The sequence below is a fragment of the Idiotropiscis lumnitzeri genome, chromosome 1, assembly GCF_059441095.1.
Source record: "Idiotropiscis lumnitzeri isolate Australia: NSW breed Sydney's pygmy pipehorse chromosome 1, RoL_Ilum_1.0, whole genome shotgun sequence".
Taxonomy (NCBI): domain Eukaryota; kingdom Metazoa; phylum Chordata; class Actinopteri; order Syngnathiformes; family Syngnathidae; genus Idiotropiscis; species Idiotropiscis lumnitzeri.
In genome coordinates, this window is record NC_142391.1 from 16,807,929 (window position 1) to 16,824,808 (window position 16,880).

Consider the following 16,880-nt stretch of genomic DNA (forward strand, 5'->3'; position numbering starts at 1 on the left):
GAGGTAGAGTGGGTTGTCCGGCAAGAGAAGGGTTGCCTGTACGAATCCCGCTCTGTCCGAGTGTGTGATGTGTCGACGTATCCTTGGGCAAGGCACTTCACCCACCTTGCCTCCAGTGTGACTCAGTGTGAATGTTTGGTGGTGGTCGGCGAGGCCGTAGCTGCATACTGGCGGTAACGCTTCCGTCAACCTCCCCCAGGGGAGCTGTGATTACAAAATGTAGTTTACCACCACCACAGCGTGATATGGTGAGTGTATGAATAATGTATCCACTATGAAGTGTCTTTGAGTGTCCAAGAAAGTGCGATATAAAACTGATGTATTATTATTGAAATATATAGTGAATGTTTATCAGCGTATTCTTCCCTAAAATTTGGGTTTGTAAAAAATAAATCCAAACTTTTTTTTTTATTAATGATCAACGGGCCACATAAAGTGTGGTTCCTGGGTGCTGTCAGTTTCCCATCCCAATTCTAGGATTAATAAAACCAGAATCTTAAATGTTTGTAAGGTGGGGAACAGGGAAAAGAGTTGCGGCAGACAAGAGCTCTGGCAGCAAAATTACAAACATATGAAGAGGAAAAACTGCAGAATATACTGTATGTGAGAAAATAAACACACAAAGAGCTGCCAAGCACTGGCTCAGCAGAGGTACTTCCCCTTATGTGCACAGCTGGATTTATGAGACAGTGAGCAATACTCCCCTCTTCTCTTCCAGACACTGACACAAGCAGGGGAATTTAGCTGCTTTATGCTAAGCTTCAACAAAAATAGGAATGATCGCTGTATAGCCTTGTTTTAAAATACCAAAGTCAAACCGTTCTAATGCAATGGAAAACAATTTATGTGAAATAACAAAATAATAAATAACAATATAATAATTTCACACTTTACAACACTTTGTTTTGGTCAGACACAGATGATGGGTTTGCAAACTGTCCGTTTAAGCGCTTTTTCAATTCGTGTACTAATGATAAAAAACAACAATGCGCACTAAAATACATCACAAGAACATGATGTAAAGCTGGGTGATATTTAAATATCAATATGCATCACGATTAACATGGGATCGATATCAATAGAAAAACCCTCTGATAAAATGCTCGAGAGAAAAATCAATAAATAAATCATCAAGCAGACCCAACCGCGGGATGGTGAGAATGCCCTTGGTATGACTGAAAGCGCCATTAATACTCAAAGGTAAAAACAGGTTTGGTAACAACATATGGTGCCATGTCTTATTTCCGGGATGTCCCTGTTTAATTCAGTAAGACAATGCCAAGCCACATTCTACACGTGTCACAACAACATGGCTTCATAGTAAAAGAGTGCACACACTAGACTGGCCTGCCACCAGTTCAGACCTGTCTCATATTGAAAATGTGTGCTGCATTATGAAGTTCAAAATACGACACCAGAGACCCTGGACTCCAGAGCAACTGAAGTTGTACATTAAACATCAACGGAAGAAAAACAATTCTACCAACAAAGCGTCAACAATGACTGTCATCAGTTCCTAAACGTTTAATAAGAGTTGTACGGAAAGGTACCTCTGAGGTAAATATGTCCCAGTCCCAGCTTTTGTAGAAGAATGTTGCAGACATCAAATTCAAACTGAGTGGATATTTGTAAAAATAAATAATGTTAATCTGTTCGAACGTGAACTATGTTATCCTTGTAGTGTATTCAATTAAATGTAGGTGGAACAGGATTTACAAATCCTCATACTGTGTTTTTATTACATTTTACACAACGTCCCAATGTGAACAAAAATGCCGGTTCACAGAAATTACTTGACTCTCACAAAAGAAACAATATATAAAATGTTCATGAACATTACTTAGGAATTGTGGTTCAACTGAATTATTTAAAAGCAAAACAAACTCATGAAAAGGGCCTGAACCGATATGATAGTACCCCTTGAAACGATTGAAAATAATTTAATCAGAGGGACATGTTCAACCAAGGCATGTCCTCTAATTTGCAACGGTGACAATTTGTCACTGTGCTGTTCGGTTACACAATATGTGGCCAACCTCCTTGGAAGTGGCCACAGGAGGAAAGTTGAGGACAAATCGATGAGACGGAAAATTCAAAAGGTCAAAAAAGAGCCCAGAACAACATTCGAAGATTTCAAGGGTAAACTCCAAGGTCAAGGTCCATCAATGTCAGATCACACCATCTGACGGTGTTTGAGCCAAAGTTGACTTCATGGGAGACAAACAAGGAAAACACCACTGTTGACGCAAAAATGAAGTGTACCAAGAAAGGAACACTGTCCCTCCAGTGAAACATTGAGGAGGCTGTTTTATGTTCTGGGGTTGCTTTGCTACATCTGGCACAGGGTGTATGGAATCTGTGCAGGGTACAATGTAATCTTAAGACTATCAAGGTATTTTAGTGCTGTCCATTGTCAGAAAGCTTGGTTGCAGTCGCAGGTTGCGGGTCTTGCAAAAGGATAATGACCCAAAACACAGCTAAAAACACCACAGAATGGGTCAGAGTCAAACACGGGACTATTCTGAAGTGGTCTTCAGATCAGAGCATTGATCTAAATTGTATTGAACATCTGTTGAAAGAGCTGAAACATACTGTCTGGAGAAAGCACCCTGGAGCAGTTTGCTTATGAAGAGTGGGACAAAATTCCTTCTGAGGGGTGAAGTCTCTCTCATTTCAAGTTTTACACATCGTTTGATTACAGTGATTGCATGAAAAGATTGAACAACAAAATATTAAGTTTTGGTACCATCATTTTTGTCCAGGCCTGATTCATCAGGGCACCATGACATAGCAAGGATATACTAGATTTAATAAGAATTCAAATAATTGCAATAACATATGTCTCGCTTGTATGATTAACTAAGCGTGGATACTCACCGGTAATTCTGAGGGTTCTGGTAGAAACTCTGCATCTTCTCCAAAAATAAAATCTGGGGGCAGTTCCGGATAGTGGGCATTAAATATAATATCCCCTGGAGGAAAACAAATGAAAACAGATCATCTTAATGATGCACTGAGTCTAAATCTTTTGTTGCTCTGTAAAATGCCCTTTGACTTTGAAAACAGATCATGTGGGATTCAGAAGAATGTAACGACAGAATTCGAGTTTATTTCGGTTATTTCATGCCTGTAACCAATCTCCTAGATGCTACAATAATAAAAAAATATATATTATATATCTGGATTTATTCAAAGAGATTATATTGTAATATACTTTGGGAAGTCAATAGGTAATCAAATGAGAAAGAGAAAATGCTCCCTAAAAAAGGTGGTTGACATGGCTTTAATCTTCTTTTTAAATAAAATACACTTACTTAAAATCATATAAAGTCTTTAGAAGTACGTTGAAATTGTATTTTTAGGCTAAGTGGTATATAATTGTAAACCTGGACAAATTATGTGAACCAGGTATCCAAGTATCAGATTCACGTAGTAAAAATGTTTATTCAATTTGCCAGATGGCATGATGGTGTCTGCTCAGAAAATTGTATTATGATCACATAACGTTTTGGTAATGTGGGATCACAATGTTCTCAAATGTTGCTCAATTCTATTTATGTGCTACAAGCGTGGTCACTTCTGCTTTTTTGGTCACTCTGGTGACAGCAGGAAGAGACATTTAAATGTATAGATGCAAATATCCAGTGGAAAGGACTCAAACACACGAGAGGATGTGTTGTAAGGTACTGGAAGTCAGACCGGAATGCAGTGGAAATGAGAAGTCGACACACCCGCATGATTGCCAGCTTATTTAGGGGATGGTGTAATTTTATTTTTTAACATGAATGTGACCTATAACCTGTACAAGTTGAACTGGCCAATAGTATACCTGCCACTATTTAAAGTGCCTCTATTAACCCCAAATAAATTCCAGCTGTTCTAGTAGGCTTAAGCTTCTTTCTAGCAGAAGCCTGTATGTGTTATGCTAACACCGAGTGGTATTTGGAACTGTTCGTAACTCCCTCCACTCCAAAAAACAAGAATATGTTCTATGGAGGCCCACTAGTCAAAACATGGCATTCTGATTAATATTGTCTTTGCGGGACTTTAGTTAAGCAGCAAAATTCACCCCTTTTGAGTCATCTCAGGGGACGGCCATTTTGTCACTTCTGTCGACTGAAAATGACATCACAGTTGCTAAGGCCTCAGCTAACAACCAATCATGGTTCGGCTTCAGAAAACAGGTGAGCCGTGATTGGTCGGCTTCAGAAAACAAGTGAGCCGTGATTGGTCGTTAGGTGAGCCCTGTGCAACTGTGATGTCACTTTCAGTCGACAGAAGTGTCAAAATGGCCGCCCCCTGAGATGGCTAAAAACAGGTGGATATTACTGCGTGAATCATATTACACTAATGCAATATTAATCAAAATGTCAAGTTCAGATTAGGGAAGGTGCGTAGAACATTTTATTGCAAAGAATATTTTTGGGTTGACTTCTCTAATTCTTCCATTTAGCTACCACAACCACCACAACCCAGACGTAAAATATGAAGCAGATGGGATATAGTTGTCACGCGTTACTCAAAAGCAAGTACTTTCCAGAAATTTGTGCATGTCTTCAGCGTTACTGTCAGTCGCTCGCCAGCCTCCCTGAGCAGTTATCTCCTCATGTTTTCATCAATTTTGGGGGGAAGTTCAGCCTTTGGTAATGTCAGTGCTGTGCCATATTTTCTCCATTTAATAACCTTCTTGACTTAGTTCCATTGCATATAGTAATATCTTGTAAATTGTTTAGTACTCTTCTCCCGACTGATACCTTAAGAAAATGGCATTCCATTACGCTATGGAAGATCTCTGGACAGCATAGCTTTAGCAGTAATATGTCGCGACTAAAATGTCAGTAAAACCCAAGTAGAACTTCTAAACTTGAATTGGGGTTACTCAAGGGCACTTTAAGATGGCTGGTGTGTGCTGACTTACGTTAAAGATATTTGAATGTGATTTGTTTCGTCTTAACATGGCCACATCCGCAATTATAAGATGATGTGTATACTTGTGAATAGGTCACACTGATGGTGGGATACGTTTTGAATGGTTGATCTTGGTCTGATTTTGTTTTGTTTTTTTTATATCACAAAACCTGTGTGGACTTATTAACCGCAGTATATCCTGGAATGGACCCAGGTGTAAAAGAGGTTGTCCAAGCTGCAAGCTATGCAGGTTATGCAATAGCTGCCATGTAGTACACTATCCTTCCATACATTTTCCGAACCCCTTATCCCAGCTGACTGTGGCTGAAAGGAGAGGTACGTTGGACGAAGCAACTGAGCCATCCACACCAGACTACTACCCAGACACTGTCAACAGGATGCCAAGGCAGGTCACAAGGTCTTACTATGCATGAGAAGAAACGCCACAAATTGTTGTTTAGTTGTACAGGGCAAAGTGGTGGCGAGGAGGTTGGCTGGGTTTGAATTAATGATGCTTAGATCTGTGCAGAGCGTACCAAGCTTTGGCACGCTAGAAGTGGGACGGTCCATAAACTGGCAGACACCAACCTGCAGTCCTGCATCCTTGATTAAACAAACATTCATCCTGAGGCCAAAGCACAGGAAAGTATAACAGCTGCAGAGATTTTCACGTGCCACGGAGGAATGCCAGTGGCCTATTTTTGTTTACTTGCAAGTTGAAGCCTAAAAGTCTTCAATAATTAAAGGCATATTACAAAACCACAATGACAGTGTAAAAAGAGATTAGATGGCAAATCTCTGTCATAATATTAATAAGGCACTTGATATTTAAAGTAGTATTGTAGAGTAAAATACTGTTCATTTCCTTATTACTCCCAACACTTATTTTAATCACATTACCATCAAAGTGCAGTGAGTGAGCAGGGAAGAAGTTCAGACAGAGCAAATGATCAAAAACATTGAATTATTTGCATTGCAACTATTGAAACGTAATTTATTAATTCCTTCTCTCATTTAATTAAAAATGTTCGGAAAATGCGGTCTCCTTGATCAGTAACCAAACAACAAGACCAATTATTTTACTGTTCAACATTGAGGACTTCACAAGAGTTCTGAGTTTGAGATTAAACTGCGAAAATACGTATACGGGAAGCGACCAGACCACGATGGCAAGTATGCTTTAGTTATAAATTTTATCCAGATAAATACCCGGTAATAAAAGGTGAAATGCTGATCTCAAATAAGATGCTTGATATCATTGGCCTCACTGTTCCAATACCATTAATTACTTGACTGTTAACTGGGAAGTTTGGAGTGTGGAAAATTAGACAGAAAATGTAGTGTTTGGGATTCAAGAGCTACACTTCAATGAATTACTGTGGACCCCTGCTATTCATGGGGCATAGGAACCAGGCTAGACAATGAAAAGCAAAAATCAAAGAACTCATGGAATAGAATATCTCATTCTAATTGAAAGGAAAAAGAAAAGTCCGAAAAAAATAAACATGACTTATTGGGAGAATGGGTAAACAAACAAACAACAACAAAAAACATGTACTGCAATTAGGTGCATCTGCGAATGCTGAACCACAAAATATGCGGGTTCTGATGCTAACTAAACGGCATCTTTCTGGACAAATTACAAACTTTACCTCGAGATTGTACAATTTCCTATGTGACAGAAACCAGGGAAGAAATACTTCTAATACTTCTAATGATGCAGACAGAAATCACTGTCACACCTAACAAGACCTCAGGCAGCGTACCTGGGATGGGGGATTCCAAACGATTTCTCAAGTCAATGCATCAAAATTACCGTGACATTTGAAATGGTGCCTTGCCTTGCCCTAAAAACTCCTCTTAATAACCCAAATAGAACATTATTTTCGAGAGGAGCGGTGTTGGCAGTAAAATGGATTTGTCACATTGCTATTAACAGTAATCTTAACCCAGACATTGCTAAATATCTTCTCCCCCTTGCGTCCTTTAACATTTTCCATTTGACAGGCCAACAAAATCAAACACCTTAAAAAAGTTAATAATAAATATAGTCTGTTATGTATTATTAAGGCTATTTTCTCTTGACCATGTACAAAGTCATAAATGCATGTGCAATTGCTCTCAGACATAAAATACATATTTGTGGCGAACAACTGAAATACCAATACTGATTGTGTCATGTAGTGAAAACGTTAACGATCTAATTAGTCCAATGCCAAAAGATGTACCGATACAATGTTGATGATATGACCGAACATTTAGGTACGAACTGTCGTGCATGACACAATGAAGTCAATAAACTCAGACCAGAGGTATGGTCAGTTTTCTCACATACATTTGAGGGTTTCTCCGGCATAGGGGATGTGAAGTTTGAAACGATCACAGCAAGGCCCTTGGGTCAAAGATGTACATCTGAAAATGAAAGAATTAAAAACATTAAAGGAAAGTGAGCAATTGTAAACAAATGACAGTCTGAACACTTTTGTCAAAAATGGGACAGAGTCTAATGTAGATGTGATTGATAAGTCAAAATTTCCGAGGCAATAGTCTGATTGCAGGATCGGAATTTGAAACCATATTTTCATCCCACCTTCTTAGTCACAAAACTCAAAATATCTAAGGCTAGAGTTCCTCATACGCCAGTTTACAAGTGGTCGAATGGGATGTAAGCATGTCAGCAGCAATTCCACAAGGCTTCGTGTGAATATGGACCTAAACTCCAGAAGAATGACTGCATAATTTTACTCAAAAGAAAAAAAAAAGCAAAGCGAGATCATGAAAATGGAAATAATACACACATTGATATGCGCTTCAGAGAGCATTCTAACCTGAATTATCATTTTAATCAGACCTATGTGCAAGACTTGAAACCTCACCCCGTTTTGAGGTCTGTGACCCGGAGGCAATTTGTGGAGTCCAGTCCCACTCGGCCATTCCGCACTACACTGCACAACAAGGGTCGCAACTCCGGCGCAATCCTGTGCAGGGCAACCTCTGGGGACATGTTCATTTTATCCCCCCTGATGAATCTGAAAACAAGCAAAAAATAATGATAATAAAGGGCGTGTTTGGTCTGGCTTGACGTGCAGTGCAAATTGTCTAAATGCACGAGCAATTCTAGGCAAAATTTGTGATAGCAACATGACCACGTCTATTCATTTATATGTGCCACAGATGTAACTTGTGTGACCGTGATAGGACCAAGACACTCACTGCCTCAAATGTCAAGGTATGAACGCTCTATCTGAGAGCAAACAAGTACGTGCAGGGTTTAACATAGACCATTAAGATATTTAGATAGTTTAAGATACAAGCGATTATCTTGTCGGATGGCTTTCAGGGATTATTCAGCAAACGGTATTTTAAATCATGAACCAATCAACGATTACATTTGCCAATATATAAAATAAATTAATCGATGTTAATTTAAATATGATGGAGTGTAAATTTTAATACCTGTGAAGGCTGGGAATTAAATAACTTAAACTTCGATTTGAGCATCTACTTCAGACTCCATTACTTCCGGGTACATGTTGTTTAGGTCCTTTTAAAGGACCTGGTTTAGTGGTCGATCATAATGCCTGGTTAAAAAATAATACACTATAATTCGTGTATAAACATGTATACAATCATATACGAATTTAATCGTCGAAATTAGCTGTATTAAGCGTTTCAAAGAGGTATATACATTCATTAAAATTTCTGAGCTTGTTAGATATAAAATAATATCACTCAGGCATTAGTTTTCTGAAAGTAGCTGTCAATAGCCCTGACCGAGCGATGTACTTCGCCCTGCTTCTTTTTGAAAACCGAAAAGGTAAACATGCTTACTTGTGTTGGCTGATTAAACCATTTTTTGTCATTGTTTTACGTACACAGTATGTAGGTATATGTCTAAAGTTGAAACATGACTACTGGCACTAACGTTGGATAAAGCATGGTACGAGTTTTCCATGTATAAATTATGGATTGTGGTCCACTTAATTGGAACGTTCATGATTTATTTCTCCGGTAACATATCCATATAAATTAGACAATGAACTTTACAATGATGAGCAGGTCCTTTAAGTGAACGACGTTAAAATCACGATATCTGACAATTTTAATATCACAAATAAGTGAACATGTAGTTATGAAAATTTAATTTAAGGGCAATATTCATTAACCCAAATTAAGATTTTGTCACTTTACTTCCCAGACAGACTAGTTTCATTGTCTGTCGTACAAAAAAAGCTTCACAGTGCAGCTCTCGAAGCATATATAATTTAAGGGTTTATTAATGAAGTCATTCTTAATAATACGGAATGATAATAACTTGTTAAAATTGCTTCCATGTATCACGCAACACTGCAAAGCATAACATTTCAAGTTAATGTTTAACACAAAAAAATGTAAAAAACATTTATATTGTTTCTGCGTCTGGTCTGGTTTACATTTTATACATGTTCTTTCTGAAATCTTCTTCAAAACACATTTCCGAATATATTTAGAATTCCACTGGTGACTAGTGAATTTGTTATAATATTGCCATCCATATTTTTTTTGCTATTCCCTTCAGGAAATTCAATGAATAGCCTTTTATGTGCATATATATTGCACCCAAAACCAAGCCTACACATGAGATTCATAATATAAATGGGTCAAAACGGTGATCAGTTTGTATCTCTGATCTTCTATATTTTGGTCAACAGGGAGTTTTGAACCAGGATCTGCTGGTCTGAAATTAGAAAAGAAAATAAAATATTAATAAATTAGAAGAAATGTAATATTATTCTAATGCCAAATAAGATGTGGGCAAAAACTGTCAAGGACTGCATTGTTTTGATTTTCATTCTTGATTAATGTAAATGTTTTTAACCTAGTTTGCTACTCAAGTAATCTACAAAATCCTTGGGGATTCAAAGACTATTCCTAAAATGGTTGTATTGTTTTAATTTATTCATTTGGCAGAGATGCAGTTTTGCCTGCGGATGAGTGAAACCTTATGCATTTCAGATGACGCTGGTCAGCTTTGAGAGATCAGTCCATAATTCAGCAAATAATTCCTTTTTTAAATGGCTGAACAATGAATATGAGGATATTCTGCAGTAGAATCACTGGCTGCTTTACTTTGCTTGCATGCGGAAGACAGACAATGTGTTGTGAAATGTGGAAAGAGAGAGAAGTAAAGCATCCTACAGCCAGCGGCCAGGCTTTCCAAGTCCTCCACTGCCGAGGAAGAGATTTGAAGAGATTAACATACTAGCATTAGCTCTGATACAAGCTGAGGATTGAATTAATTAAAGACTTTTCTTGGCTGTGGTGTGTTCACGTCGTCTAGTATTGAAGCCGCCAGCCCCCCCCCACCCTCTGTCCCGCACACATGTACGCATACTCACGCGCACCCACTTCCACACACTCGCGCACACACACCTCCAGTATGACTGGATCCTGTCCAACTCAGCCAATGATGAAGGTTCTATTTTTTACCTTAATCTGTGTCTTGTCCATGTGCATGCTAATATAGGAAATAAACTATCAAGCACTTTAAGTTTGGAGGCTGTTAAAACACTAGTTTGCTCATTTTACCTGAAATATCCCCCAGAGGTCCAATAGAAAGAAAACAAATGTGGTATTGATAATACATTATTTTGTTATTAAAAAATTGAAACATTTGATTTGCTTGAAGTAGTTATGGCCAGAATAACGCAAGTGTGTCTTATCAGGTCATGACTGAAGAGGTCTTTGACGTGATAGTGGTTGGTTCTTGCATGACTGACTTAGTCAGGTAAGTAAACCCAACCCTGTACTTTACCAAACAATTATTGGCTATAGTTGAATGAGTCTGAGTGCAACATTATATACTTCCTTAAATTTGTTGTCAGATGAATATTAGTCCTGCAGGAAGCACCGGTTATATTGACATCCCTGTAAGGACATGTTGTTCTTTCTTCATTTCCAAACTGTATGTGCTTTTACTCTATTTGGCTGTTGCACGAAGCTCATCAAAGAGTAAACTAAGTCAAAAGTGAAAAGAGAGTGTTACCTCGATTTCCAAGTTTAATTTGTTCCGTGACCAAGCTCGTAGCTAAATTGGTTTGTACTGTAAATGAAATGAAAATTCCTCATTGAAATTAATTGAAATGCAATTAATATGTTTAAAAAACACAATTAATTTGTTTCTTTCTTAACTCATTCAATCCCAGCCGTTTTCATGAAAGGAAATACCTCAATCACACCATTTTTTTTCCCTGGATTTTGACTGATTTTGCAAAGGCCTACAGAATCTTGTGTTCCAAAGATAATAACATGGAGCTATGATGCAAAAAAAATAATAAATAAAATAAAATAAAATAATAAAAAAAAGTCTAAGACGTATAAATACGTCTTCGGGAGGCAGGGACTACAATTTTGAAAATGTGTATACATGGATTGAATGAGTTAATAAAGAAAAAATAGCGTTGTATTGCAAATATAAATCCATACCATAATAATAACCAAAATAGTCAACATATTGCTCCGGGCAGAAATCTTGAATGTCCAAATATACAATACAATACAATTCAATACAACTTTATTTATATGTGGTTAAATTTCAGAGTTTTTCACAAATCAATATTAATGCTCCCCATGAAATTATTTATCAATCTAAGATGTTGAAAACATCTTGGAAATCTATAAACCATCTTGGACACCTCAAATGTCTGGGAAATATCATAACTCTACCTCTTCTTGATTCCATTGGAGCCTTGCAGAACCTATGAAATAGAGTTTGGGAAAGACGCGAATTGGTTAAATTTTAAAGCATTGTTCTCGTTTCACTGGCCCAGCGCAAGTGCAGACTGTCCGTAACATTCTAATCAACAACAGCGTGATAAATCAACCATTTTTGGGGAATTAAATTAGCCATTCAACAAGATAAGGATGATATTGCAGTGCGGGGTGAGGGTTTAATACCATCTTTAGCAACGTGGTGCTTGGTAACTCAAGCAAGATGGCATCTTTTTTTAATTCCCTGTAAAATTGTCGTTTCCAGATGCAAGATGCCCAATGGCATCAAAATATTGTTTATATGTTTTTTAATCTGTTATTTAGAGTGCATATTCGTTTTGAGTGTAATTGCCTTTTGCACCAATAAAGGACGTTACCCAAATGTTGTGCAACGACGATAGAGATTCTAATTAGATACAAAATAGAATAAAAGCATTTTAGAAATAAACTGGCTTCATAAAGTATTAGTTGCACACACAATTTGTCGTACATTTGTGGATCTTGCTTTGTGAGGGGGATGTTGCCAATATAAGTGTAAAACCTTTGTCGGCTATATTTTAGTTAACCTTGTATTATCCTAAACTTTATTCACACTAGGGCAAAAAAAAGCAATAATATTAGGTCTAAAATGAATAAATGTGCGCTTGAACATTGCACTCACATTAAGATAAGTCACAATAAGTCCTCCTTTCAGAGCTCCTGCTTTACTGTGTACATTTCAATCTTCTAATCATTTTTATACGCTTGTTCTGTTCCCCTCTATTTAATTTAGAGGTGTGCCCCAAGACGTTTCCGTGCCTTGGCAGACAATAGATAGTTACTGTTTCTTTGACAAAATGTTCATAAATATTTAACATTTTAATACAACGATAATTGTGTTTTACAGGTTGGGATTGTACAATATCAGGTGTGATTCAAAGTCCAAGCTGACGTTGTTTAAGTGACAGAAGCACAAAGTGTTTAGAGCCAGTAAAAATGATAGTTTATTAATAACTATAACCACAAATCCATCAGCAATTTTATTTTTGACTTGTTCTGTAAGCTTGCGGAAAACATTAGCTGGAGTGTATTTTCTATTTGTAACTGTCTCCACAAAAAATGAGGAAGTAGTTTAAATTTAGTTAATGCTGCTGGATTTTCATAGCTTGTCCTAATAGCCTCCAACGTTAATAAATAACATATTTCTGCTTCAAAACCTTCGGGCCATAGATTAATAATAATTGTCAGCAGAGAGCTACTTCTTTACCGTTCCTTTTATGTCTTTATTGAAGAAGTTAATAGCAAAGCTGCTGTCATGAGATTTATTGTTGCAGACAGTCTTAATGGTTAGAGAGCACATAATTGTTCTAGTTTTTGACAGATGATGTCGGCTTGAAGATCTAAAGATTGTAGCTAATTATTGTGTCCGTACGCCCTAAAGTGTTGATGTTGCATCAGCCTTCTGCTGGGATTGTTCGAGCCAAACAGTATCTTTTCCCACAAATTGTTAGTTACATGCCAATCGTTTGAACACAGTTTGTCATCGGCATGAACTATCATGAACTTTGGAAGCAATGACGGGATACTCATATGATTAAACGTTATCTTTAGGGAATTCAGACAACAAAGAAATAGAGTTTTTAAACACTTATTATTGTAAATTCTATTATTTTGCATAATCTGAGAGGGGGAAAAAAGATAAAAAATCTTTAAATGGAGTGTTTTAGGTAGAAGTCACAACTTCTACTTCTCTAATTTCAAGTCTTTAATTGTTTTCTTCATTAACAATTTAACCGCAGAGTCTGCTTTGTATTCTGCTTTCAAGGACAGGAGTTATCAATTACAACTATTATAAGCTAACGGGAAATTGCCTGCTTTGCGAAAGTGGGTGCGTGTGGCATGGGAGGGGGGTTTATAGACGGGGGTCAAGCAGCGGATAGGAGAGGCTAGCAGGAATATATTTCAAGCCTTTCAAAGTGATATGCATGGCTTTGAAGTGGAAAAATCCCGTTGTCGTGTATAGCCACATGATGTGTGTCGGTGCAAATGACTGACATACACGTACACGCAAATAAATCTATGCACACTTGATGTATGCTGCCGTTCCTCTCAAATACAAACGGTTATTTGTGTAAAAAGTTGTGTTTATGGTCACTGCTTTGTACAAAGAGCAGAGTCAGTCAGAAGTCTGACCCATTGTAAAAGACATACAGCGCCCCCTACTGCCAAAGCTCACTGTGTAGAGACAGCTTTCACCTGTTAAAACTTGAATTAAACAAATTCTAAAGCCATTCCAAAGCAAGAAAGTTTTTTTTTAAATAGTATAACACGTATTTAAGAATATGTGTCACAATCAGGCTCAAACTGTCCATTTTTTTTTCTTCTTCTTTGCATCCTTGCCTTCTGCATTCCGGTTGTTTTGCGTTGACACACTATTATATTTAATTCAGTTGGTGCGGTGTGGCCTCGAACGTGAAATTTTAGGGGCACACAAGAATCACAAATTGACTTGAAAAGTATATATATTTATTTCCCCTTAATATATCGAAGTCTGGAGCAGAAGTTGGTCAACAACAAAAAATATGAAAGGATTTTAAATTCATTAAATAAATCAGCAAATCTATTAAATCTATCATAAAGTTTTGTTGCACTGTCTCAAATTTTAAGGAACTCCCCAAACAGCTTCATTTGATAGGATTAGTGTGATATTACATTTTAACAGTTGTCTGCGCAAGGCATTATAGCCATTTGCACCACAACTTTTTTATTGACTATGCGATGGCAACAAATCCATCTGATGTCCCATCTACCCTCATTTATCCCAGCTGACTTGTGGCAAGTGGCGCAGTACACCCTGAACTGATTGCCAGAAAAACAACTATTCACACTCACAATCCCACCTATGTGCAATTTAGAGTCTCCAGTGAACCTATCTGGAGAAACACTACACTTGCACGAGGAAAACTCGCAAAGTCCACACAGGAAGGCCGAAATTGAACCCACAAACTCTGAACTCTTAAGGCGGATGTGCCAACCAGTCCTCCATTGTGCCTCACTTTCTATTGTATTGCATACGAAAGTATTTCAAGCCTTCATATAAATCCAAATCTGACAATCATTTCTCTGACACAAGTGCTCAATCAAGTAAAAAAAAAAAAAAAGAGGTAATTTGCTCATTTTGCTATTTTCAGCATTAAAAAGTTAATATTTTGTCTAACATGAATTTTATAACTTCATTATTTTTCATGTACAATTAACACATTTAAAAACACATTTTGCCACTTGCCTTCGACTGAAAATAACATCATGTTTTGAGGGCTCGGGTAACAAACAATCACGGCACACCTAGCATTCACAAACTGAGCTTGATGACAGATTTTCTGTAGTCACAGAAACCCACCGAACAATAATATAAGCATCAGCTACATAATTGATACATTTGACCAATCAAATCCCTCTGATGCCGTGGAATCTACCTGCGAAGCATAACTTCTGCTGTAAAATGTCACAAGAAAAATGCCAAGAAACTCCTTCTAGAACGTGTTATTTAAGGTAAATCAAAGGCACTTCAAATTCTTTGAGGTGTGTGTGCTGACCCCCATTTTACATGATTTTGAATTTGATTCGTCAATTCTGACCACATGCACAACTGAAGTTCTGAGCGTGCGCACACTTCTGCAACCACATTGTCACAATTCTTTATTTTTAATTCCCCTCTCTATATTTTTCAATTGACTTGTAGAGGCTGTAAGTCATGTTAATAGTGGGAAAAAGGTTTGAAGTGGTTTATCTTGGTCTCGTGGCATTTGAACAGGGGTGTGTAGACTTTTTATATCCTTTGTAGAGTTACAAAAAAAAAAAAGGATTTATTTTAGCGCGGCTTAATCCATCACGTTAATGGTATCTTGTAATTAATCAAGGTAAACGCCTCAACTCTCGCCATGTTTTTCAGGTTAGCATGGTCCAAAGTCCAGTGTGGGTGTGCGAAACTGGAAACACTGGAGTACTTTGCAAACACACACACGCACATGCGCAAACACACTCTCGCAAACACGCAAGCCTTCCTGAGCTCCTTTTGTCATCGACAGCAAATTCTTTCCATATAGAGTTTTCTCAGCTGAGCTCTCACAGTGGTGACACAGGTGATTAAAAAAAAAGAGCACACGAGGTTGTACGCTTGTGTGAGGTTGTTTAACTGTTCGTCCTTTTGTTCCATTCCCCTCTCACCACATTGCAGCCTTGCTGACCTCACGTCCTCTTCTCACGTTTGGCATTTGAGCGATTTTACACAACAATGCAAAAGCAGCATTTATAGCAACCTCTAGTGTTCTCACTGTCTCAGTTACTGGAACTGCAGGGATTGAGTGAATTTACTGTAATATAGCACACCTGCGTCAAACAAATGTAGCCACACATACTTATGTCGGAAAGAAAGTCCAACAATAGAGGGGAAAACAAGTTAATGACAACATTTTCCCAACCGCAGATCCTTTGGCTCTGTGGCACCACTGGCTTGAGGCCAAACCACAATGTCTTGACGCATACATGACAAGACTGTTGTCTCTTGTCTATATTACTCACTTTATAGTCTCTCTATGATTGGAGGAGGACAGACAGCTTGTAAGGGCACACACCTGTGGCAAAAAAAAAAAAAACATTTGAGGAGAGGGGCTATACTTAAACTAACCTTGATGAGTCAGCTATTACTGATGCCAATGTCAAGTTTGACATCCACCCAACTTTTCCGCTTGTTCCATCATTTGGCAAATTTGGACAGGTCGTATCTGAATCTGATAGATTTCCGGGTAAGGTGGTGTTTTAAATGTGAAGGCAATTTTTAAAAATTTAAATATTTTTTTCGGGAGCGGTATGAAAGAACAAAATGTCAGATAAACAACTTTAGTGTCTTAAATAATAATAAAAGTACTCATGCCATTTCCTCCAAAACTTATAATTAAAGGGGAAGTCAACCGCAAAATGTTCTAAATAAGAATATGTTCTGTTCATGCTCACTAGTAAAAACACGACGTTCTGATTAATATTGTGTTTGCGGAATATGAGTAAAGCAGTAAAATCTTCATGTTTTTCAATTGTGGCTCAGCTTCAGAAAACAGGTGAGATTTGATTGGTTGTTACCTGATCCCCGGTCATCTCAACATTTTCAGTCGACAGAAAGTGGCAAAATGGCTGCCCTTAAAGACTGGTCAATTTTACTGCTTAACTCATATTTTCCGCAATGGCGA

The 16,880-nt window shown here is 37.6% G+C and overlaps 2 protein-coding genes across 4 annotated transcripts in view; one reads left to right on the forward strand and one right to left on the reverse strand.

The window, feature by feature from the left end:
* The window catches only part of babam2 (BRISC and BRCA1 A complex member 2), a 60,639-nt gene extending 52,190 nt beyond the window's left edge, over positions 1–8,449 (reverse strand). Inside the window, exons 1-4 of the mRNA XM_088292669.1 lie at positions 8,365–8,449; positions 7,785–7,937; positions 7,244–7,320; positions 2,878–2,972 (exon numbers count right to left, since the gene is read on the reverse strand). Coding sequence (XP_088148795.1) covers positions 2,878–2,972; positions 7,244–7,320; positions 7,785–7,918 — 306 coding nt within the window. The 5' untranslated portion in view covers positions 7,919–7,937; positions 8,365–8,449. The remainder of the gene's footprint in view (positions 1–2,877; positions 2,973–7,243; positions 7,321–7,784; positions 7,938–8,364) is intronic.
* rbks (ribokinase) overlaps positions 7,910–16,880 on the forward strand; it is a 32,807-nt gene continuing 23,836 nt past the window's right edge. The window contains exons 1-2 of one of the 3 annotated variants that reach the window (XM_088292796.1): positions 7,910–8,137; positions 10,614–10,675. In XM_088292796.1, coding sequence (XP_088148922.1) covers positions 8,072–8,137; positions 10,614–10,675 — 128 coding nt within the window. In that variant the 5' untranslated portion in view covers positions 7,910–8,071. Of the gene's footprint in view, positions 8,138–8,648; positions 8,726–10,613; positions 10,676–16,880 lie in introns of those variants that run through there. The other 2 variants (XM_088292880.1, XM_088292967.1) reach the window with 2 other exon arrangements.